Source organism: Haliotis rubra, unplaced genomic scaffold, assembly GCF_003918875.1.
Source record: "Haliotis rubra isolate DU_JTF1 unplaced genomic scaffold, ASM391887v1 Scf473, whole genome shotgun sequence".
NCBI lineage: Eukaryota > Metazoa > Mollusca > Gastropoda > Lepetellida > Haliotidae > Haliotis > Haliotis rubra.
In genome coordinates, this window is record NW_025767161.1 from 588,542 (window position 1) to 615,410 (window position 26,869).

Below are 26,869 nucleotides of genomic sequence, written 5' to 3' on the forward strand. Positions count from 1 at the left end.
AAGAGTTGTCAGTGAAGGGACATTTTCTGCAGTTGGTTGTCTATATATATTCATGTGGTTTGTTCAACAGTCACAATGCAGGTTCTCTTGACCTCCAGGATAATCACTCACATAATGAGATTGATAATTCGCCGAAGGTAGACATTTTACTGCCTCTTCGCCCAGTTTGCCACGTTTGGTTTCACCCACTTTTCCACGTTTGGTTTCACCCAGTTCACCCACTTTTCACCCGTGAAGGTCAGCGTTAGAATATTGATCTTCAGTAACCCATGCTTGTCGTAAGAAGCGACTAACGGGATCGGGTGGTCAGGCTCGCTGACTTGATTGACACATATCATCGGTTCCCAATTGCGTAGATCGATTGGATCAATCACTGGATTGTCTGGTCCAGACTCGATTATTTACAGACCGCCGCCATATAGCTGGAATATTGCCGACTGCGGCGTAAAACTAGTCACTCACCCACTTTTCCACGTTTCGTTTCACCCACCTTTTCATGTTTTGTTTCACCCACTTTTCCAAGTTTTGTAAGCCGCTGTAAGCAACCGTCGTTGTTCAAATTCGTGATTGTTCACAACCGTTGTGTCACAGATGATCCGTTTATGTAACATTGGAGTACAACCAGCCATTAAGTATAAAGTTATTGTGTTTGGCAACAGATCTAAACAACCGGTATAACCTGCATTTATATATCGACATGAATACAACCACTACAGGAACAAATCATTTGTCCTAGTGGTTACAGCGTTCGCTCGTCACGCCGAAGACACGGGTTCGATTCCCCACATGGGTACAATGTGTCAAGCCCATTTCTGGTTTCTCCCGCCGTGATATTACTGGAATATTGCTAAAAGAGGCGTAAAACTAAACTCACTCACCCACTGTATTCATACAACAGATGAATACAACCGTTCATTAAACAGAGTCTGATTAAATACGAATACAACAGCAACTGTTCACGGGTAGAATGGTAAAGAATTATTATACAACCATGTTGGCAACATACCATCGCGAATCCAATCCCCCAAAATACTCTTCCCCTCTTCACACACACACACACACACACACACACACACACACACACACACACACACACACACACACACACACACACACACACACACACACACACACACACACACACACACACACACACACACACACACACACACACACACACACTGTCATACACTGTCCAAATACGTAAGGGATCGGGAATATGTTTTGGAATATATCATATCCCCAAACATTCATCATTCCTATATTTTTTGTGCGTTGTAGTTTTGTATTTATCTTCGCTGTATCAACATGGCGTCAGCCATCCTTGTCGAGACAGGAAACCAGTCCATCTCTCTATAATCAACCCTCGACAATTGGCAGTATGCTCGGAATACGAGAACATAATTACTGCAATCTATAACAGACGGAGCTCAGTCATAATCATAACTTCTACATGCAACGTAAAAACACACCGTGTAATTTGTAATACGTTGATACTTCTTACACAGACATTCATTGATTCCGATGGAAATCAAGGCGTCTGACAGCCTTTAAGAAACATTCTCAAGATTTTATGTTCTTCACATGAATTTTTGATGAATGCTGTATTTTGCGAACATTAAACTCTGTGCTGTTCATGTTTGTGGGAGTAAAAAACCTAGTTTAATATTACGAAGGAAATGCATATAATTTAGAACCGTCTCGAGGCCTCTTCTCTGAATAAATAAAGTGCTTCTTATGTCAAAGCAATTTCTGCTGCGCTAAAACAAAATATTGTGACTGCTTCGCTATCGATCGGACATGCCTGGAGATCTCGGTTTTATATCAAGCCCAATTCTGTTTACTCTAATCATTATGTGAACACGACGTATACGTGACAGGCATAGAAATACACAGGGACCGTGTCACAAGTGTTGATCCATTTAATCCAAGTGCACTGCGTCTTTGAGACTGGAAATACACCGCCGTGACGCATTGTGATCAGATTAATGCCGTTCGGAAACACTATAAATCTAGGAAAATATTAATAAGCATCAGTTCTACAAGGAGTCACTTTTTTGAAGTTGGCTCTTATTCAATTTGCTCAGATCTATTGTCCATAATTGTTGTATCGATCTAGCGATAAAGAGGCCTGTATATGTATTTCTGAGATCTTCTTCCAATAGGGACAGGGAATTTCATTTGCATTGTCTCAATTTCCGTATTATTTTCTGTCTTACGTTTCAGAATCATGGCTTTGATACTTTATTACAATCAGACAAGAACTACCGGGGATATTTTCAAATAACTGCATCTGATGGGCATCCACCCTTCTTAATGTCACACTGTTGAAGAAATTAACCGTAACAGTGATGAGCGATGCTGATCAAATAAGGCCTAGCGACACCAAGCGATTTTGACAGAATCATCTATGAAAACAAGTTGTAACTCGGAAACTAGGCAAAGCAGGAGACAAAATTAAATGACAGTAGATTGTGAGAACATATAGCTTTCTATTTTCACAACAGTTGTCACGATTCCAGGTTTATACAAACCTGTAAACAAGATAATTAACCCCCTGAAATGTACATGAATTCTGCATCGGCCCTCATATCTATTCCTCATATGACGTCACAGAGACGCGCCGCTCTGATTGGTTGAAATTTCGTTCGCGGGTGAGAATTGTGCACTGTTGACAAAAAGGTCGATTTAAGTTAATTAAAGATCGAAATGAGTATTTTTAATGACGGCGTTTCATTTATAACGATACCAATTAGTGATTTATGTATTTGTACCCCCCTAGAGTATATGTGATCTTTAAGGAATTCTAGGTGAAGTATATTGGTCGTCTTCAATTTTAGGGTTGTTTTAAGATTTAGAGTGAATTAGTGGTTTACTCTCCAGTACTATTCTCAAGTCAATAAATAATCTGTTCTGATCCAGTCGACTAAGGAGTCGCCATCTGCTTGACTTACGTCCCTTGGGCCTCACTTTATGTTTCTAGGATTGTCAGAAGCATATCCACGCTCGTGGGTTTCACAAAATGGTAAGACCTGTATTAACAGTAAACGCGCTGTCTTGTCACGGGATTGTCTGGTCAAGAACAGATTGTTAAGTGGCAGGGTACAAAAGTGGTAAAGGTCTAAGGCCTGCATCCCCCTGAGCTTTCCTCCCCACAAACTGTGCCAAGCAGCGTTAAACAGACCCACTCACTGTCTCGGACCAGGTTGATGACATGAACAAACCTTCAGGCAGGTCGAGGTTCGATGGAGCAATGCAAGGCAACACATCGTGACCACCAAGTCCAATTTTATTCGTTTACGATATGCATTTTGAGTACTGAGCATCTGTTCGGGCGAAGCCTATGAGGAAACTGATGTTGCCCAGCGAGGATTCCGTGGTCAGTACCTCACCAGTAGTTTAAGCAGGTCATACGAGGAGAGTTAATGGATCGGTAGTCAGGTTCAGTTGCTTCGTCGATGGCGTGATATTGTACAGGGTCTTTGCTCACAGTATCAGTCTTTCAATCGTTCTGAATGTGTTCGATTACGATCCTAGGTAAATCAACATCCTACCCGTGTTCGTGTATTTCACTAAAAACAGTACAAGTTTGGTCTTTATCATCTTTCCCTAACTGAAATGTCGTTCAAAAACGCTTTAAATCTTAGGTCACAATGTCATTGAAAGGAAGCCATCGATCGATACGCAAATTCCTGAAGTAACATGTGACGTAAATACATCGCGGAAGAACTCCTCATCTGCAGAGAACCACCACTGTTGATAAAAACATGCGCCCAAAACGGAACGAAATATTAAGATAAAGCAATGCTTGGGATGGACACTCGATAGCTGCCTCGGAGACTTCAGGTCATTGCTTGTTTCGATTATTATGTTCCCTCAATCCTCCTTTTATATTCGTCAATGGGAAGGAACATATTGGTTTTTAAAACCCGACAACGCGTCGTGGCAACACAGGCGCCATCCGGTCTGTATGTCGATGCTTCAGTGCGTCGACAAATAGGACATTCAAGAAAGGTCAGAAATAATTTAATAATTAGTCACAATGAATTGATCACAGTGTCCATTCATCCCATTTAAATGTTGACCATATGACCCAGCTATTATTGCAGCAACACAATCGACGATGATAAAATCAATTAATCTTTCCAGAGCTGCCATGAAGAGAGATGTCTGTCTGAAAGGCCAGATTGTAACGATATATATTTGCTGTCTGAGCGTCTTTAATGGAAATATCTCAACCGATCTCCGTCAAAAGTTAATGTGGAACAGCTATTTCTCCATTTATTCAGATATGACATATGGTGACCCGAAAAGCGAAATACGACCTGTCTTGTCAAAGAAGTAAAGTCTATGTTTACAAAATTGGTTCAACAGCATGCTTTCATTACAAGACATCTGAACTGTAGGTTCATCTCAAAATGAAACTCTGAAAATATGATCCAGGGTCACTCAAACAGTTGTACTTGTGTATGTCAAACACATGGAATGGTCAAAATGCCCAAAACTTATATTTGGAGGCCCCATCGTACATGTATGCATTCAAAGGATTCTCCAGATCCATCCTGGCATGGAATCATCCTAGAGGATCCAGGGTATTATGTGTTGATTTCAAGCTGGTTAGAGTGGTAACTAAACCATTGCTTATCACTGTCTATTCTTTCTCTATCTTTATCACATAATTGCCATAAGTTACTTATTTGGCATGTGTGAAACCCATTTCTGGTGTCCCCCGCCGTGATATTGTTGGAATATTGCTAAAAGCGGCGAAAACTAAACTCACTCCCTCACTCACTTATTTGGCTGTCACCACACCATAAAATATTTAGATTTTCAACAGAAGTTCTCTTCACTGTCAACTATCTATTATAAGTCTATAGGCAAACAGCATCCACCACACACACGAATGTGGGAATACGTATCTTTTTCTCCCAGTTATCTACATCAACAAGAACAGATAGATCGGTGACACATCATATGATGACCGGTGGTATATGGCAGCTGGTAATCACAGATAGGTGACAGCAGAATATGCGGATTAAAAAGCGCAAGCTCCACATTTCTCCTTCCTCGAGTTCTATTTATTGGCATATATGACACCGATTCATCCAGTAAATACGTCCCTTTCTTTCTAATTGTTACATGTTGATTTTCTAAAAAAATGTCAGTCCGTAAAAGAACTAAGTTCGAACCCAACAACAAAGACATGAAATATGATGTAATTAGGAATTGTATTCTAAAATTAATCAAGTTTACCAATCAATAAAAGGTATCACATCAATAAAGACAGTGATAATCACCTCTCGGCAACAGTAATCGAACTTGCAAAATAGCCTAGGCAAGGTATAATGATCACCACAAACAATGCTGGTTTCTGGGGCGGTGGGGTAGCCTAGTGGTTAAAGCGTTTGCTCGTTATGCCGAAGACCCGGGTTCGATTCCCCACATGGGTACAATGTGTGAAGCCCATTTTTGGTAGACCCCGTCGTGATATTGCTGGAATATTGCTAAAAGCGCCGTAAAACTAAACTCACTCAATCAATGCTGGTTTCTGGTAACTTCGGAGAGATGAGAGACAATAGCCAGCTCCCTTCATATACATCTCAGGCAGGAGCACCCTGAAGTACCTTCCAGATATCTGTCTAAATCTAGTACAAGTACACAGCACTCCACTGCCCCCTACTCAGTATTCATCAACAATGTATTGCACTTGGGACGTGTTTACACAATGAACAATAAACAATACTGCCACATAACATAATGACATCACTTCCGCTCCCTTTGGTGACACAGACATTGCCGTTAGAGGTCACTTCCGGTTCTGGAGTAATGTCCGTTACTTTGGTGTTGAACCATATTTTGGTGTTGAGCCATATCTCCATTGCATAACTATCAAGAAATTTCGTATTGCCTTAGCGAGGTTCAAGTGTAGTTATTATTGGGGAACATACAACTCTTGCACCCAGTTATTGCGGCTTTCCCATCCTTACGAGGTACCCATTAACAGCTGGGTGGACTGGGACACATAGTCACAGTACTTTGTCCAACTTTACTGCGCGTTGCTGTACCTGCAACTAGGTGTTTGCACGTACTCATGTGGCCACCATCTGGTCATATACCAACGGATTCGTGGATTCTTTTAAGTGCACAGGGCTGTGTACTGTACACTAGGGCCGTGACAACACTGAAAGAGTCTGCACATAAAGTTGACTCCAAGGTATTTACACCCGGTTACAGGTGGGCTCGATCCCTGCACCTCATGCTCGCTGGATCACTGACGCCTTAGCCAGCTCGCCCACCGCGCCTCTACTGAATATAGAAACTGGTAGATATATAAAGAAACCAAAAAGCTCAAGATTGTGTGAAATGTGTTCCTGTAACTATGTAGAAAATGAGTACCACTTCTTATTGATTTGTACTGCTTATGATGATCTACGTAAACGTTTTATCCCTGTCGATGTTTTCACCCATCCAACCTTGTGTAAATTTAATCGACTGATGAGTAATGCTACTCCTCTTGTTTTATGAAATCTTGCCATGTTTATCTTCTATGCTAACAATCGTCGTCGCTACAGCTTGAAGGCTGCCAATGTATAACGTTGTACCATGGGCCGATGGCCTACATTCACATGAATAAAGACTAGTAACTTCTGGTAGTTAACCATGCAGGGCAATATATCACGTTTGATCTTTTGTTTCAAACCATTAACCTATGGCCCATGGTTAACGTACCTTGTAAATTACATTTTCAGGAATCTTCAACCGCCCCCAGGTAGTTTCTCAAAATCGTGCATTTCACGCCATTGTTCTGCCCATTGTCCGAGCGGCCCAAGTGCCACAGGCTGACCAATGGGGTCATTGCGTTTGAGTCTTTTGCGTAAGTGAGGAAACATCAGTGGGGTGTAGCTCTATGGCCATACCTAGGAGAAAAGCTGCGTTTTTCGTTGATAGCAGCATGTGCCATCAAGTACTTCCATCAAGACCGACAGTGTGATCGGGAAGATGCTGTGTATTCTGATATCTTAAACTTTCCAGGAAACTGACTTCATAACGTTGGTGAGTATCTATCTATAGAGAGGCGATTGTGTTGTGGAGGTGCCAGAGCTGATCTGTAGCCCTCGACAGCACCAAGTCGGACGTTCCTCCTCTCATAGATTGGATTGAAATCTGCAACTATAGATATAGCGGGAAGCGTGTATTTTAGACGAGACAGTTATCATTCCTGATGGTTGACATTCTGAGGCTTCTGTAAACCATGTCCGATCCTGCTGACATAGCAAATAGCAACGCTGTAGCAGTTAGAAAGACTTTTCCATGAGCATTGAGAACTGTGTTGAATACGCCCTTCTGTCAGTATAATTACCGACTCTGGGTCCTCCACCATCCTCAGCACTCCAGGACACACCAGAGGGCGCTGGCCTTCACAGGGTCGACTCCGGAGCGCTTGGAAGCTGTCGATGATCACTCGCGTTTTCACGTTCTACATAGTTCTCGTTTTTCGTACATTGACGACAGGGTTTGGGGCTCGTTATGCACGGAAAGCCCAGTGTCACAGCTTTCTCACCCCAGAGCCCCCGGAAGGCAATTCCATAGCACTCAGCAGACAACAAAACAGCTTAGATTTAAAACAGACATGTTTGATCAATGCATCACGTTTGTCCCATTTGTATCGCACGAGGAGAATACGTCACCTGCACGCCCATCACATATCAAAATACGGCTATGTGCATGAGCAACGAGGTGATTGTTGCAGGGTCGACGTAGAACACGTGGTTCAACGTCCGCGTCCATTTATCCATCTGCCAACATTTCCAACGATTGTTCTCGACAATGATACAGAAAATTTCAGCGAGTGAGTGAGTGAGTGAGTTTAGTTTTACGCCCCACTCAGCAATATTTCAGCTTTATGGCGGCGGTCTGTAAATAATCGAGTCTGGACCAGACAATCCAGTGATCAACAGCATGAGCATCGATCTGCGCAATTGGGAACCGATGACATGTGTCAACCAAGTCAGCGAAACTGACCACCCGATCCCGCTAGTCGCCTCTTACGACAAGCATAGTCGCCTTTTATGGCAAGCACGTGGGCTGCTGAAGACCTATTCTACCCCGGATCTTCACGGGTCGATAATTTCAGCGAGCATTTTCCCATAGCTTCTCTGTCAGACGCTGCAGCGTCAAACAAATGATAATTTCACAAGTTGTAGTAAAGATCATTATGTGATGAAAGCAAAATTTAAAACACATTGTACGAAGCTTACGTGAGTGAGTGTGTGAGTGAGTGAGTCAGTGAGCGAGTCAATGAGTCAGTGTGTCATTCAGCCAGTCAGTTAGTTACGAACATCCTGGTATGCATGATATTCAGACGATAGAGACACTCAGACAACAAATGCACATCGGGTACAATCTGGACTTTCAGACAGACATCTGTCCTCATGTCACCTATGTAAAGATTAATTGAATTTATCATTGCGATTATGTTTCTTCACAAATAGATGGGTCATATGATCAACATTTAAGTCAACATTTAAGTGGGATGAATGGACACTGTGATCAATTCATTGTGATTAATTATTAAATTATTTCTGACCTTTCTTGAATGTCCTATTTGCCGACGCACTGAAGCATCGATATACAGACCGGAAGCCGCCTGTGTTGCCAGGAGGCGTTGTCGGGTTTTAAAAACCAATATGTTCCTTCTCATTGACGAATATAAATGGAGGATTGAGAGAACGCTGACTTTCCTAAAAGCTAATTTGTCGCCGTTTTGGGCGCATCTACAATGATAGAAGGGGATCGAGAGTAATGTATTTACGTCACGTGTTACTCTAGGTCTTCAAGCCTTTGGGTATCGATCAATGACTTCCTAAAATTATTTACAGACTGTAGTGAGAATAATGATGTGGCGAAAGTCAACATCCATTCAATGTAAATTTTAAAACAACTGTAAAAATTGAAAAACCAATACAGACTTCCTTACGTCGTGTTTTTGAGAAAATGCAACTAAAATTCCCTTTCTCATTTGGAAGAGGGTCTTACAAATGACATATGCACAGGCCTGTTTGTCCCCAGATCGATACGGTTCAGTAGACATAGCCAATCATAGACAGTATTAAACATTTCCTGCTTCAAACATAAATTATGCATTTCTAATAAGGAATACCACAGTAGAATTCATGCTTGTATATAGTTTTCCAGATGGATAGTGTTTCAGAACGGCATTAATCTGATCACAATGCGCCACGGCGGTGTATTTCCAGTCTCAAAGACGCAGTGCACTTGGATTAAATGGATCATTACTTGTGACACAGTCCCTGTGTTTTTCTATGCCTGTCACGTATACGTCGTGTTCACATAATGATTAGAGTAAACAGAATTGGGCTTGATATAAAACCGAGATCTCCAGGCATGTCCGATCGATAGCGAAGCAGTCACAATATTTTGCTTTAGCGCAGCAGAAATTGCTTTGACATAAGAAGCACTTTATTTATTCAGAGAAGAGGCCTCGAGACGGTTCTAAATTATATGCATTTCCTTCGTAATATTAAACTAGGTTTTTTACTCCCACAAACATGAACAGCACAGAGTTTAATGCTACAAAATACAGCATTCATCAAAAATTCATGTGAAGAACATAAAATCTTGAGAATGTTTCTTAAAGGCTGTCAGACGCCTTGATTTCCGTCGGAATCAATAAATGTCTGTGTAAGAAGTATCAACGTATTACAAATTACACGGTGTGTTTTTACGTTGCATGTAGAAGTTATGATTACGACTGAGCTCCGTCTGTTATAGATTGCAGTAATTATGTTCTCGTATTCCGAGCATACTGCCTATTGTCGAGGGTTGATTATAGAGAGATGGACTGGTTTCCTGTCTCGACAAGGATGGCTAACACCATGTTGATACATTGAAGATAAATACAAAACTACAACGCATAAAAAATATAGGAATGATGGATATATGATAGGGGGGAATTTTTTCACCACAATAAAAACTCTCAAAACTTCTTCATGACTAACTTTTTTGGACAGTGTGTGTGTGTGTGTGAGTTCGTACGTGCGTGCGTGTGTGTGTGTGTGTGTGTGCGTGCGTGCGTGCGTGCGTGCGTGCGTGCGTGTGTGTGTGTGTGTGTGTGTGTGTGTGTGTGTGTGTGTGTGAGTCTGCTAGGATGAGGAGAGCAACACACTCTTGACGGAGGGCCCCCCACCTAATAGTGAGTGAGTGAGTTTAGTTTTACGCCGCACTCAGCAATATTCCAGCTATATGGTGGCGGTCTGTAAATAATCGAGTCTGGACCAGACAATCCAGTGATCAACAGCATGAGCATCGATCTGCACAATTGGGAACCGATGACATGTGTCAACCAAGTCAGCGAGCCTGACCACCCGATCCCGTTAGTGGCCTTTTACGACAAGCATAGTCGCCTTTTATGACAAGAATGGGTTGCTGAAGACCTATTCTACCCCGGATCTTCACGGGTCCCCCACCTAATAATGGCGAACGGATGGATGGCTTATGGTACTATCACTTCTTGGAGTGTTCTGGTTACATAGTTCTGACGATGAGTCCCTCCCCTTTGAAACACATTTAATGCCAATTAGATTAACGTCTATAAAGAAAATGTTAAACTTTTGCTACAAGAAAACCTCGTTACCTGATGAGTGAAGGATCCATAGTGTAACGTCAAACCTAAAAGCATCGTCCATGGCAATGTAATTGTTGTCGCTCCCACTACCGACGCAAAATGAAATCTTACTGCATGAACGATATGATCAGACACAGAGGAGATAAGCATGCGCGTGTGTGTGTGTGTGTGTGTGTGTGCGTGCGCGCGTGTGTGTGTATGTGTGAAAGAGAGAAAGAGAGATCCGCTCCAATACCGGTTGTATTGATCCGTTAACAAACATAATCTCTATATTCTTAATGATCGGTTATACTCCATTGTTTTTTAAACTGACCATCTGTAACACAACGGGCGGTGGACTAGCCTAGTGGTGACGTCACGTTGGCTCGTCACGCCGAAGACCCGGGTTCGATTCCCCAGATGGGTACAATGTGTGAAGCCCATTTCTGGTGTTCCCGGTGTTGCTGGAATATTGCTAAAAGCGGCGTAAAACTATACTCACTCACTCACTGTGACACATCATGTTGCATTTCAGTGGGTGAAACAGAACGTGGTAATGTGGGTGAAACTAAATGTTGAAAGTGAGTGAAACAAAACGTGGAATAGTGGGTGAAAAAACGTGGAAAGGTGATAGAAACAAAATGTGGTAAATTGGGTGAAACACAACGTGGTAAAGTGGGTGAGAAATATGGAAAAGTATGCAAAACAAACGTTAAATAGTAGGTGAAGAGGCAGTAAAATGTATAACACATTTAAAACATTAATCGAATACCGTATGTCTGGACCTTTTGAATATCCCAGGACACAAAAGAGCACCTGCTGAACAAACCACATACATATTTATCGACACTAGATGTACCTGCATTGAGAGATACCTTTTGAGTTTCTTTGGTGTCAAGTCTCTTACGTAGATGCATAGCACAGTCGCCTGTCAGGCTCGAGGTATGATATCGATTTGTAAATATCGTAAGAAAATCAGTTTGGCCTTCACATCGCGAAAACACATCTGGTAGAAACAAGAAAAAGCCCTAGGTCAGTCTGACATTGAAAGGCAGGCTACATCTTCCGCTGAGACTGCAACTGTGACGTCTTCACCAATATATTCTTTGTTGGACCAGTTCTGAAGCACCAGTTGTAACTGGTTTCGACTCAAACATTGCTACGTGTTCGCCTAGTCTTAATATGGAGCGGTGGGGTAGCCTAGTGGTTAAGGCGTTAGCTCGTCACGCCGAAGAACCGGGTTCGAATCCCCACATCGATACAATGTGTGAAGCCCATTTCTGGTGTCCCCCGCCGTGATGTTGCTGGAATATTGCTAAAAGCGGCGTAAAACTAAACTCACTCACTAAATCTTAATACTCGCAAACACTAACAGTAGCCAAACAAATGCGGCATTTAATACATCGTGGCAATATGTTTTTTGGGGTTATACAATATGTGTCGTAATTACTATATGAACTAAATCAATTAATCAAAAACATATTTAGTCATCCACTCAGGAAGTCTTCAGTATAGAAAGTGAAACTATATAGTTATTACATAGTTAAGAGTGAGTGATTGAGTTTGGTTTTACGCCGCTTTTAGCAATATTCCAGCAATATCACCGCGGGGGATACCAGAAATGGGCTTCACACATTGTATCCATGTGGGGAATCGAACCCGGGTCTTCGGCGTTACAGTTCAGGGAGTGAATGCTGCATTAAGCCGAACATGTCTCATGGTATCATGGTAGCCTTTAGATTAGTATTTGTGTCGACATTTCATTCTAAACAGCAGTCTGCTCAAGAGCAACGATCTCTTAATGGATGCTCCCGTACTAAATAATGGATGGATGGATTGCCTGAGGTACTGTCAGCTTTTCAGAGTGTCTTGGTACCATGCCCAAAAGTAACAACTTTTAATGCCAATTAGATTGACGTCTATATAGGATATGTTGCTGAAGAAAACTATCGTTGCCTGACGAATGAGTGAGTGAGTGAGTTTAGTTTTACGCCGCACTCAGCAATATTCCAGCTATATGGCGACGGTCTGTAAACAATTGCGTCTGGACCAGACAATCCAGTGATCAACAGCATGGGCATCGATCTACACAATTGGGATACGATGACATGTGTCAACCAAGTCAGCGGGCCTGACCACCCGATCCCGTTAGTCACCTGTTACCACAAGCATGGGTTACTGAAGAACAATTCTAACCCGGATCTTCACGGGTCACAAATTCATGAGCACGAACTAGTAAAGTAAGCTAAATTAACCCACTCATTGTGTCCTTCAGCCTGACAGACCCGTGAAGACCTGGGCTAGAATTGGTCTTCAGTAAGCCATGCTTGTAGTAAGAGGCGACTTACGGGGTCGGGTGGTCAGGATGGCTGACATGGTTGATCGATCGTATGATCGATGTTCATGCTGTTGATCACTAGATTGTCTGGCCAAGACTCGATTATTTACAGACCGCCGCCATATGGCTGGAATATTGCTGAGTGCGGCGTAAAACAACAATCAAACCAAATCCAAACACACGAAACAGCCTGACACAACGAGGATGTTCTTCTTTAGGCACTAGCTGACAAACCTGCAAGCTGCATATTGGCCCGAACAGGTCTTGATGTCACACTGTTGTCGCCAAGTTGGAAGAGCACCAAGTCTAGGCGTCCTTTGTCGCCTGCAGCATGTACATAGCTGCCGCCAGGGGAAGTCATGACTATAGGCTATAATTAGCATACATCCACCTCGACGTCCCTCGCTGTAGACAGAAGTTTGTTTCTGGTCGGTTCTGTGAGGTAATAGTTATATGAGTGTGGAATGTCCGTCTGCTAAAACAGACGGTAGTTATGGCGATGATTTAGTTGAAGTTTTAGTGTTTTACCGGACTCTACGTTTCATCCAGCGGTGAAGCTACATGGGATCGTCTCATCTCGCTCAGACGGTAGCTCTCCGATCGAAGAGTTGTGTTCAGAAACGGAGGGTCGGGCGGCAGGCTGTGGCAGATTGAGCATCATGCTGTACAATGCCGAGCTACCCACACGCGGAGTTGTGTCTTTGTCTTACACCATCAAGTGAGGTGGACTTTGAAAATCAGGATGAATATTTAATGGGTTTGTGTATCATGCAATACGTGACCTCCGGATAACCCACGGATCCCATTGGCCGTGATGGTGGGAACAGTTATGTTTTATTAAAAGCTGCAACCATACAGGTTGAGCATGTAAGACAGCCTTTCTTGTAGCCGTTGTCAATGAATGGAATGCCTCTGCTTGTATGGCAGTAGCAGACGACTTGAGCAGAAGCAGACGACTCTACTTCAAGTTCTGTTTGGGGATCAGTAGCTCCAGAGATGGCGTGGGGCTACCAAAGATGCAGAGGGGAGGAGAAAGTTGAAAGCCCTTATGGCAAAGTATGATAATCACCCATGCAACTTTAATCATGAGTGCGTATGTTCGAGGAGGCAAGGATATTCAGCGTTTCATAGTGGACGAGGACGATGTCGGGAACACCCCTCTCAAAGTCCGCAGACAGTCGTTGACTGATGACGAGGAGATTGTTCTTAACGTGGGGGGCGTGCGGCACGAAACGCACGCGTCCACCCTGCAGAACGTGCCCAACACGCGCCTGTCACGCCTGGCGGAGAACCACCTGTTGGGTGACGGGAAGGAGGAATACTTCTTTGACCGCCACCCCGCCGTGTTTAACTCTATCATCGACTTCTACAGGACAGGTAGGTGACAGTGATGTTTTAGGGCTCGTATCCACCCCTACACTCTACGCACCCCTACACTCTACCCACCCCTACCCACTCTTTTATGCCATGACCCTTCTTCATCTCTTCACAGGAAATATATATTCATATACACTCTTCCGGACACCATGTCAAAGATCATAACGGACACTTCTAGCCACCAAATGCTTGTTGTTATATTAACCTGTTTATATTTGTGTACACTTGGTTCTGAAAATTGGTTGAAATATACACTGGTTGCCAATGCTTGTCGAGGTAGTATACGAATCATTTTAATCATGCACACTGGAGTGAACGCCATTGAGAAACATGTCATTGTTTTTCTGCAAATATTATGTTTAATCGCGATTTGGAATACAAGTTGTGCCTTCATTAAGCATACACTGTGTGTGATAGGCAGCGAGTGCCATTCTCTTCCCAGTGTGTTACAACTCTGTACAAAACCAGGCCAACTGCCCACAGCTGGTGGAACACTGGGTTATAGCCCTGTTTTATTCAGTAATCGTTAATGATTATCATATGTATTTACACTGACGATGTCAATATGAAGCAGGTATTTCTTCACATGTCCACCATGTTTGCCATCATTACAATGGGAGTTTGGAGATGCGATTTCTTCGTGTTTATTGTACATCGTCACGCAATACCGCCCAGGTAGACAGACACTGTACCTGTAATCAGGCAATGATAGCGAGCTAATGCGAGGTTGGCTGTAATGATGTCTGTGTCCCGACCTAATCCCGTCGTGAATCTTCTGATGAAGGGAGGGACACGTGTTTGAGACCCACAACCTTGTCACATGACCTTGTCTCGAGAACGACTGCACTATTCTGTTGGAGTTTCAGTTAGGTTTTCCTTAAATATTGCATTGAACTATTTTGAAATTAGGCAAATACTGACTGTTGATCTTGTATAATAGCACCTGCACTGATAAAATTACTGCTTTATCAACCTAATTTTAAATCAATGATTTTGTAAATTTTCAAGGTAAACTCAACACCATTGTTGGTCATTATTACTTTTTAATGGGGTCAACGTTCCAGCTTACAAGAGAGGTGGAAATGTCTTAAAACTGCATGGATCTATCTGTTGCATGTTCCTTGTACAGTTGACCCGTGAAGATCCGGGGTAGAATAGGTCTTCAGCAACCCATGTGCTTGCCATAAAAAGCGACTATCTTGTCGTAAGAGGCGACTAACGGGATCGGGTGGTCAGTTTCGCTGACTTGGTTGACACATGTCATCGGTTCCCAATTGCGCAGATCGATGCTCATGCTGTTGATCACTGGATTGTCTGGTCCAGACTCGATTATTGACAGACCGCCGCCATATAGCTGGAATATTGCTGAGTGCGGCGTAAAACTAAACTCACTCACTCACTCCTTGTACAGTTACGTAATTCACGTTGGCAACGACAATCTGGGGTCGTCGTAAAGATGCCTTCAGTGACGATAGGGTTGAAGCAGACCAGGGCCATCACCTGCAAGCTGGGATAATTCCAAGTGGACAGTAGACCCTGGCACGTGCGTTTTGGCGGTTATTGGTACCGAGGTATTTGAATCAGTTGGATATCTATTCAGTTTGTGGCAGGTCTCTTTGTTTCTTGTACAAGAACTTTGCAAGGAAGTATTGACTGGTTCCATGTTTGACAATCAAATCAAAGAAATTTCCCTGAGGGTTTTATCTGGCGTTATTCCGTTTCGAACTGACGGTAGGACATAGTTCAGATGTCCCATGTGTAGCTAAACCTCGTTAGAGCAGGTCCCATTGGAATCGTCACTATTAGCATAATTCCAGGTAACCAAATTATATATTTCTACACACGGCCTATGAAGTTATCGCGGAATATGGTTGTACGCGCTTGGGATTGTCCTGAATGGAATAAAGCATGGCAGTGATAGGTTTGAGGGTGAATGGTTATCAATGGAAAAGCAATGTTTTCCGTACACTTACTGTTAACAACACACGCACTTGTTGATGCCTGTAATTGTATGCTCATGCAGTCAATCACAGGATTGTCTGTCCCGATTCGATTATTTACAATCCGGCTCAAATAGCTTGAATATTGCCGATAATTAAGTTAAATATCAAAGAAAATGATCGGTAGCGTCCGGATTCAACAGGTTTCACTGTCTGTACGTGCCACAGCTTTTTTAGGGTGTGAATATTGGGTTATGTGTTTTTGTCTCATGGCAACATACTAGGAATAATGTGGAGGAAGTTTAAATGAGTATGGCGCTTTATACAATAGTAGTGATTGTGTACCACAACGTATTTGTTGCATATCATGGTTAAATTACTTTTGAAACCTGGAACTCTTTTAGACTAATCACGGCGTATGAATACATTTCCCAGGGTGCAGGTAATTACTCTGCCACAAACAATTAAATGCATATTCATCAAGCTAACATGAAATTCAAGGTAATTAATACTTTTCTATACTTGGTGAACTGGTTGCTTGTCAAGGGAGTACACGAGGTTGCTGCACACGAAGGTGAAGAATTAACTGTTTGAGTACTGAGAAAAGTCATTTGAGTTCCATTGTTGAGAAACTTCATGTGTTTGACTGAGAGTTTTTGTGAGTTACTGAATATTGTATGAGAGTAAATTTTATCATTTAGAGTCATGCATACCCACATGTGACCAAAATATCAGAAAACTCTTACTACAGTAGTAATACGTATAACAATTAGAGGTATGCTGAATATTTTTGAGAATGTTGAGACTTATTAGGAGTTACTGAATATTGTATGAGAGTAAATTTCATGCATACCAAAGGGTGACCAAAATATCAGAAAACGCATACCAGTAATACGTATAAAAATTAAAAAGAGCTTTGGTGAGTTACTCAATATAGTATGGGTGTAAACGTTATCATTTGATACCCGTGAAGATGTGGGTTAGAATTGATCTTCAGTAACCCATGTTGTCGTAAGAGGCAACTAACGGGATCGGGTGGTCACGTTCGCTGACTTGGTTGACACGTCATCGCATCCCAATTGCGTAGATCGATGCTCATGGTGTCGATCACTGGATTGTCTGGTCCAGACTCGATTATTTACATATTGCCACCATATAGCTGGAATATTTTTGAGTGCGGCATAAAACAACGAACAAAACCAATCATTTGAAGTCATTTATACCAACATGACACCAAACTATCAGAAAACGCATCCCAGCAATACTTATACCAGTTAACGGTTCAGTAGCCAGTAGCCACTTCCCTGTCATAGAGAATGACTATAGTTTTACGCCGCTACAGTAGTATTCAAGATATATCACCAGATAAGTTTTGGGAATCAAACACGAGCCTTCTGTATAACTACTGAAAGACTTTCGTTATTAGTGATTCACACCATGTGTGTTTCAGATAAGTGCAAGCTTCACGTGAAGATCCAGGTTAGAATTGATCTTCATGAACCCATGCTTATCGTTAGATGCGACTAACGGGATCGGGTGGTCAGACTTATTGGCTTGGTTGACACATGTCATCGTATCCCAATTGCCTGGGTCGATGCTCATGATGTCAGTCACTGGATCACTGGATTGTCTAGTCCGGGATCGATTATTATAGACTGCCGTTTACATAACAAACAAACAAAATATATGCGCCAATAAGTGAGGAACGCTTGTTGGAGATATTTGGTAGTCTATGGCTGTGGAATGGATTAGCAACCTCCAAGACTGCCAGACTTAGTTTGTTTTGTCCTGAGGGACCAGCAGAAAATTCGCCGTGAGTATGGAGAGGTAGATATGATTTGTTTGTCGTTAAACGTCGTATCAGCAAAAGCAATATGTCGGCGGTCTGTAAATAATCCAGTCTGAACCGGACAATACCGTAATTGACATCGTGCGCATCGATCTACGCAGCCTGGACATGGTGTATACACCAGCTAAGTCAGCTAACATGGCCACTTGATCCCGTTAGTCCGTTCTTACAGGTACGGGTTACTGAGCGTCAGTTCTAACCCGGATGTCCACGGGGTCTGTAGGTATACACCAGCTAAGTCAGCTAACATGGCCACTTGATCCCGTTAGTCCGGTACAGGTACGGGTTACTGAGCGTCAGTTCTAACCCGGATGTCCACGGGGTCTGTAGATACCACTTTACAAACACCGTAGGGGTGAAGATGACTAATGCAACAGCAGATATGGCTTGACGAATGGCAATGTTGGAGTCAACGTGAATACAACGCAGGATATATTTTCACTGACGCTAGTGTTTACCCTCAGGATGTATAAAGCGCTAAATTTACTTTAAAAATTGTAGATAAAATATGTATTAACCATGACAACGCAAGAAAATAATTATTCACGCTTTATTTGTATCTGAAATGTGTTTCATCTGTTTGACATTACAATCAATGCAATTATTGAAGGTTAAATGTTGACCGAACAGGGCATGCGTCTTCCGTAACGACCTTTCACTACAGCGCGGTGCCATTACGGTACACTGTAGCTGAAATAGCCCTTGTTGCAGCTGCAATGTTGTGCCATACCGTTGTTAAATCTTTCCATCACATCGTAAATGTTAGGCAGACGTCAGAATACATGAATATTCCAGTAATATTACTTAAACGAGACCATTCCATCTCGCTGTTATTGCCTACTAATCTTCAGGTTTGCACACCAAACACATATCAGGAATTGGGCGACGCAGAAATTGACTGATGCGATTGAAAAATGACTTGGTAAATGTCACCATGATATTGCTATTTGAAATATCCCATTTCTTCTGTGATTAGAAGACGGAAGTGATATATTACACGAACATTTCGAGTGTAATGGCAGTAGTCTTTGTCTCAAATTTGGTGTTGTGTAAAGGTCGATTTTCTCACACTCGGATGTCACGCGAGTTGGGTACCTAAAATACAAACATTAAGATTTAAAGAGTTTAACATGCCTTGGAACGCTTTGCTATTTCACACTACGTTATCGATTGAAGACGTTTTTTGATTTATATCTGTTAAATTGTGTCTTGTGGCGTTTATATTAAAAACATTAGTTGTCCATGAAGCCTATTCTCTTTTTGTTATTAATGGTTATCTGGGATGATTTCGGGTTGCAAAATATATTAACATTTAGGTCTTTTTCTGCAGAGTTGTGTCCCCATCGGCACCAGGATCTGCTGATTTTGTGCATATTATGATTATGACGCTTGATCTGTCGGTACTACACATGTGTTACTGTCTTTTCCAAAGTTGTTCATTGACGACTTAACTGTCGATCCGTGAAGATCCGTGAAGATCCCGGTTAGAATTAGTCTTCACTAACCCACGCTTGTAAGAGGTGACTTACAGGATCGGGTGGTCAGATTCGCTGACTTGGTTGACGCATGTTATCGTAGCTCGGTTGCATAGATCGATGCCTATGCTGTTGATCCCTGGATTGTCTGGTCCAGACTCGATTATTTACAGGCCGCCGTCCTATAGCTGGAATATTGCTGAGTGCGGCGTAAAACTAAACTCACTCTCTTGCCTAACTGTAGGTGAGGTGAAATTGGGTTTAACGTCGTGCTTGAGAATATTGAATATGCTTGAGAAGCATGAATACCCCACTCAGACACATTATACTGACTCCGAGCCGACCACTCCTTGTTGTACCCATTAATGCCGAGCGCCAGGCAAGGACCAACAAGTACCATATTTTAACGTCTTTTGGTATGACGCGGTCGGGGATCGAACCCGCTACGCTCTAACCACTACACCACGGAGGCGGTCTGCCTAACTGTTAACATTCCCCCTACAGTGTGAGAATCCACTGTTGCATGTATTTACCCGTGGTTATTTATCCTCTTTACCATTGTTATTTATCCTCTTTACCATTGTTATTTAGAAACGTTCTATAAGCACTCAATATATTTATCTTGGTGTCATTTGACTCGTACTTGAAAACAAAGTTGTATTTGTAGCGAACGGACCCATGGAATTATCAATAAAAAACATATGTATGTGGATTATACGATGTGTGACTAACGCAATAGTATTTAATGTAATTGTGACATGGACCAGTGAGTTGTTTTACCGGATATGTCGTCAGTTTATATTCTAATTAACATGATGTCAGCGACGTGTAAAATGGAAATTATTGTAAGTATATATTTACGACATGAAGCGAGACACACTGTGTGTATGGCTGTTGGTCTTTTGTTGTAAATGTTTATTGTTAATTTAATGCCCGCACAGCCCTTTTTCAATATTTGATCAACGTTTAATTTCCTCCTGTTAAAAAATTAAGCCGTATCAGTTGTCACATAGAAAACGCTAGTAATGAATATTGATATTATTTTTTTAAATATATAAATATTTGTCTTTGGCAAATATATAGTATGTAATTGGATTAATTGTTTGTGTTCAAATATTTGTGAAGATGTCAGTGTAATGACAATGGATGTATAACTATCTCGGAAGTACGTTTACGCTTTACGCCTAAGTCGTATTTAATTACCCATAAACCCTGAGGGGATTCGGTAATGGAATCAATGGTTCGGCTAATTACGCTGTCAGTTGGCTGCGTGCGAGGGTCAATGTTCATAAGATCAGTCATATGTTTGTCTAGACTAAATCATATCCCAGTTGCGTAGATCGATGTTCATGATGTTGATCACTGGATTATCTGGTCCAGACTCGATTATTTACAGACCGTCGCTGGAATATGCTGAGTGCGGCGTAAAACTAAAGTCACTCACTCACTTTATAGAAGCTGTCTCTCAGTAACGGCTGAGAAACAAACATGAGTGTAAGAACACTTTACTATGCGGATTTCGCGTTGACTTTAATCTCTATGTGGCTAGCGAGTAAAAAAGTAGGTCCGTACTATTTGAACAATATCCTATTCTGTGTATTCAATGTGGGTTACAATGAAACTCCCCCTGCTGCCAGTATTGTTGTATGTCTACTGCTGCCATTTGTCGTCTCTTGGAGAATCCTCTGTGAGCTATTACCTCGCGGGATGCTCAGCTTCAGCAGATGTACATGCTCAATAATTAACGGAGCATCTCAATTACAGAACTAACACTCAGCATTGCCATGATTAATAGAAATATCGATCAAAAGAGCACTTTACCAAAACACACAAATATATATATATACATACATACATTATAAATTATACACCTGTACATATACTTCCGAATTTAAGAAGACAGAAAATATATTTCTTATCAATCAAGAATATAAAACTGGAAAACACCACCCTCAAAGGAACAGTGAGTGAGTGAGTGAGTATGGTTTTACGCCGCTTTTAGCAATATTCCAGCAATAGCACGTCGGGGGACACCAGAAATGGGCTTCACACATTGTGCCCATGTGGGGATTCGAACCCGGGTCTTCGGCGTGACGAGCGAACGCTTTAACCACTAGGCTACCCCACCGCCCTCAAAGGAACAGACATAATAAGACGATCAAATATAGAAAAAAAGCACAAGTACTATTATCCCATTTAAAATACAATATACCGGTCGTCTGGAAAAAGCAGAATCCAACATGGCGTCAAGCCCGCCATCTTTAAAAATAGTCCTGTCCCCGGTGAGATCAGAACACGCTAAAGATGCATGCTTAGAGTCTTCAGATGAAGGCTCAGATAAAGGTCAACATCCGTGCAGCAACGTTGATGAGAGTGATGCAACGTTGATAAGAGTGATGCAGCACGACAGTCAACATGGCTTATTCATTACCGGAAGTCATCACGTGAAAGGCACATGCATCAGCGACGTTTCTCGGACCCAGATCTAGACCCATATCCCACTATTAGATAGTCTAAAGGAGCTTTTGTTCCAAGCGGCCATGGAAAGAAATGCATCCAGTTGGTCTGCGCTTGTGGATATGTGTATTGAAGAACAATGTCTCACTGGCTTTGAATTCTGAACTTCGTTTCAAACACACCGTTGTCATTACGGGAAGCCATGTTGAAGTGGCGAAGCTGTATGGTTAATAACGCCGGTCCCACAGCTCGAAAATACAGACTGGCGGTGCCAACCTCTTCTCTTGAATTCCCAATACTATCATTTTTCATTCGAGTCTCACTGCTCACCCCTGCCTCCTGTAAACGACTTAACACCAATCTCAGAAGAATCGAGAAAAGGCTGCGATTTGAAATTAAATTAATAAAAAATATCGAGTTTAGTTGCGTCCCGCGTTCAACACTAGTGTGTTCTGAATACCCATTTGAGAAAATTCAGTCCTTGCGTTAACTGCTCACACGCGTTGTTACGAATCAATCAGTTTGCAGTTTTCATACTTCCAATACTTTTCGAAGATGGGCGTAATGAATAGACGACATGCAATAATTTCTCTCCGATTAGTTGCCGCTGTTCTTTCCTGCAGTGCATAAAGACCTAATTAAACCATGTGAAATGAGCGCTTGCACTTACGTTGTTTTGTAGCGATTGATTTTTAGTTCACCTTGAAGTGTAGCATCTGTTGAGGGACATTTTCAGTAGCTTGGCCGTCCATCCATCGTCGGAAGCTACCTTGTCAACATCTTCTCAGAAACTATACAAGCAAGCTGGGGTACGTTTCTACCAAAATGGAACCAAGGTTGTTTTGGTTCACCTGGACGTGATTAGTCTTAGCTCACCTGGTTATGATTGGTTTTAGCTCACATGGACGGGATTGTCTTAGCTCACCTGGATGTGATTGGTTTCAGCTCACATGGACGGGATTGTCTTAGCTCACCTGGATGTGATTGGTTTCAACTCCCTAGACGGGGTTGTCTTAGCTCACCTGGATGTGATTGGTTTTAGCTCCCTAGACGGGGTTGTCTTAGCTCAACTGGATGTGATTGGTTTTAGCTCCCTAGACGGGGTTGTCTTAGCTCACCTGGATGTAATTGGTTTCATCTCCCTGGACGGGGTTGTCTTAGCTCACCTGGATGTGATTGGTTTTAGCCCACTTGGGTGTGATTGGTGTTTGCTTGCGAATGGTGTTCCATCAGTCTTTAACTGTTTTCAACATCTATCTGATACTATGAGACGGATGACGTTTCCACTTTCTATTTGGGATTTAGCTCGCAAGGGTTGTCCGTCTTCCGGATCCGTTCGTCCCGGAACAACACTTTCCATAAGAACTTGTGTACTGTATCCCATAGAGAGAGTGATGTTGTTGAACGCCGCAGTCAAATATATGACCACTTTATTACTGTCATTAAACATCCGTGTCTGAAACACTGACTAGAGCCTTAACACTTGTCCATGCCACACTCAATCTAGTTGCACAGCATGTTCATCAGGCCCCTGTAATACGTTGGTTACTTAACATTCAGCGTTTTGATTGTATAGGGTTTTCAGGTATATGTCATCCTGTTAAACTAAGTACTTTTTCTACTCTTCTGGAAGTGAAACGTTTGAAGTAAGAATCGATGAATCTCGTTCACTTGTAATGGCTCAAATAACCGCAAGTTTCCCATACCGGTATGTGGGTTAACATTCACCGTCACAACCTCATGTTGCCGTCACCTTCTCACACCCAGGTTAACATTCGCCTTCACAACCTCATGTTGCCGTCACAACCTCATGTTGCCATCACCTTCTCACACCCAGGTTAACATTCGCCGTCACAACCTCATGTTGCCGTCACCTTCTCACACCCAGGTTAACATTCGCCGTCACAACCTCATGTTGCCGTCACAACCTCATGTTGCCATCACCTTCTCACACCCAGGTTAACATTCGCCGTCACAACCTCATGTTGCCGTCACCTTCTCACACCCAGGTTAACATTCGCCGTCACAACCTCATGTTGCCGTCACCTTCTCACACCCAGGTTAACATTCGCCGTCACAACCTCATGTTGCCGTCACCTTCTCATACCCAGGTTAACATTCGCCGTCACAACCTCATGTTGCCGTCACAACCTCATGTTACCGTCACCTTCTCACACCCAGGTTAACATTCACCGTCACAACCTCATGTTGCCGTCACAACCTCATGTTGCCGTCACCTTCTCACACCCAGGTTAACATTCGCCTTCACAACCTCATGTTGCCGTCACCTTCTCACACCCAGGTTAACATTCGCCGTCACAACCTCATGTTGCCGTCACAACCTCATGTTGCCGTCACCTTCTCACACCCAGGTTAACGTTCGCCGTCACAACCTCATGTTCCGGGATAGAATAGGTCTTCAGCAACCCATGCTTGCCACAAAAGGCGACTATGCTTGTCGTAAGAGGCGACTAACGGGATCGGGTGGTCAGGCTCGCTGACTTGGTTGACACATGTCATCGGTTCCCAATTGCGCAGATCGATGCTCATGCTGTTGATCACTGGATTGTCTGGTCCAGACTCGATTATTGACAGACCGCCGCCATATAGCTGGAATATTGCTGAGTGGGGCGTTAAACTAAACTCACTCACTCACTCACTGAAAATCAATGATGTCATCAGGTGTTCACGAAAAGGGTTCGAATCCTGCTTTACAGAAAGCGCCCTCCTCTCAAATGGGTTCGTTGTTGTCGCTCCAGCACTCCTGTATTCCATATCGTTTTCGGAACAGTAAACCAAAATGTATATTTTTGGTTGCTTCACGGTAATGTCTTCTCTATTGAAACAGAGACATTTCAGCCTATGCTGCATCTAGTTCGAGTGTGGTGGCATATTGTGTGGTTGTCCTCTGTGACGTCAGACAATGCCATCCTGGTGTCCCCAGCAGTGGTATTGCTGCACTATTTTTAGACAAGCACAAGATCATATTTACTCACTCACTCACGAATTCTTTAAAACTTGTGGGACCGACCCTTTTCGCAGCTCAAAGATCGCTTTTTGACCCCAGGGTCCCGTTCCCCAAAGCAAAGACAGAAGTCAATGGATTGTCTAAGCATTAAGACTGCTTTGTGGAGCCGGGCACTGACAGATTATACATGAATGTTATTAGCGTCTGGGGGCGGTGGGGCAGCCTAGTGGTTAAAGCGTTCCCTCGTCACGCTGAAGACCCGGGTTCGAATCCACACATGGGTAACATGTGTGAAGCCCATTTCTGGTGTCCCCCGCCGTGATGTTGCTGGAATATTGCTAAAAGCGGCGTAAAACCAAAACTCAGTCAGTCAGTATTAGCGTCTCGTCAACACACGACTGGCATCCATCTTGAGACTCTGCTGTCAGTATTAGCGTCTCGCCAGCACCCGACTGGCATCCATCTTGAGACTCTGCTGATGTAAACACCTCACTCCCAGACAAATGTTGCTGCATGCGGGATGACGCGGAAATGTTGACACACACACAACTCACAACGTTTACCGTCATCTCTGTGATTTCCACTAACATTTACACACTGCCATATTCAGTTTGTTCAAACAACAGCAGTATATTATTAATGTATTTAATGGCTCAGTATATTTTGTGGGACGGAAGTTGTTGGTCGGGTCAGTGTTGGATGTCTACAGCTGTGTCAACGATACCTGCGTCGTTCATGGCGGTCTAAATAATGATAATAATGAGAATATTTTTAACGTGCCTTTTCCAGGCTCGATATCCTTCTCAAAGCACACATTTACTGTGAATGACATTGGGACGACGGTCCCGATCATGTCGCTCTCTCGTGTAGGAGGTAACATGTTTTCCGAGTTACTTTTTCGAGGCCTGAGATAAGTATATAGTAGAAGAAAGTTATTCTTAAATATTTAGACATGGAATTACACATTAATCTTCGAGTCTAGATTTGCACGTGTTGAATTAACTTAATGGTTATCATTTATATACCCACTCTATCTGTGTCTCTCTATCTCTCTCTGCCTGTGTCTCCGATCGCAAACAAACACAAACATTAATTACATCATAGCCAAAACATCAATAAAACAACAATACGAGTTGCACGCACGTTTGTAGTTTCCTCCATATGGTATATATATGTATAGTGGAATGTAACCGATCTGCCAACCTTACCCTCGTACAACCAGTCTGTGTTTTCACTTATTTGTTAAATTATCGATTTATGATGTGCATTGCCAGCGTATATTCCACATATTGAACTACCCACGCAGGGTTTGATAACACCTGTCGCCACCAGTGCTATGCATTGCTGCCCAGATACAACAAGGTTACCATACTCGTGTAGTGTTAACGTTGTAACTGGAACCTTCCATTCAGTTAGATAGTATTGATTATAAACCTTTAAAACCACATACCCCTCATCACAATTGACAAGGTTATCTTTCTTTTGGGCAATTTTGTGCTTGGGAGAGTGAGTTTGGTTTTACGCCGCTCTTAGCAATATTCCAGCAATATCACGGCGGTGGGCACCAGAAATGGGCTTCACACATTGTACCAATGTGGGAAATCGAACCCGGGCGTTTGGCGTGATGTTTTTTGTGACATAGGCTGTTCACTCTTCCCCTGTCATAGTGTTTTACGTTTGTTGTCCTGTACAGTTACAATACACCTGCCATGGCGTTTGCTGTTTGCTTGTTTTGCCCTCCACGTTTACATTTCTTCTACCACGGAGTTTGATGTTCATATTTTTTTGTCCTACACGTGCACGTTATTCCTGCCTTGGTGTTTGACGTGTAATCAGTGTGC

At 42.6% G+C, this 26,869-nt stretch overlaps 1 protein-coding gene across 1 annotated transcript in view; it reads left to right on the forward strand.

The window, feature by feature from the left end:
• Nucleotides 1-13,356: 13,356 nt before the first annotated feature.
• LOC124290755 (potassium voltage-gated channel protein Shaw-like) overlaps nt 13,357-26,869 on the forward strand; it is a 67,569-nt gene continuing 54,056 nt past the window's right edge. Inside the window, exon 1 of the mRNA XM_046727572.1 lies at nt 13,357-14,339. Within this exon, the coding sequence (XP_046583528.1) occupies nt 14,021-14,339 (319 nt within the window). The 5' untranslated portion in view covers nt 13,357-14,020. The remainder of the gene's footprint in view (nt 14,340-26,869) is intronic.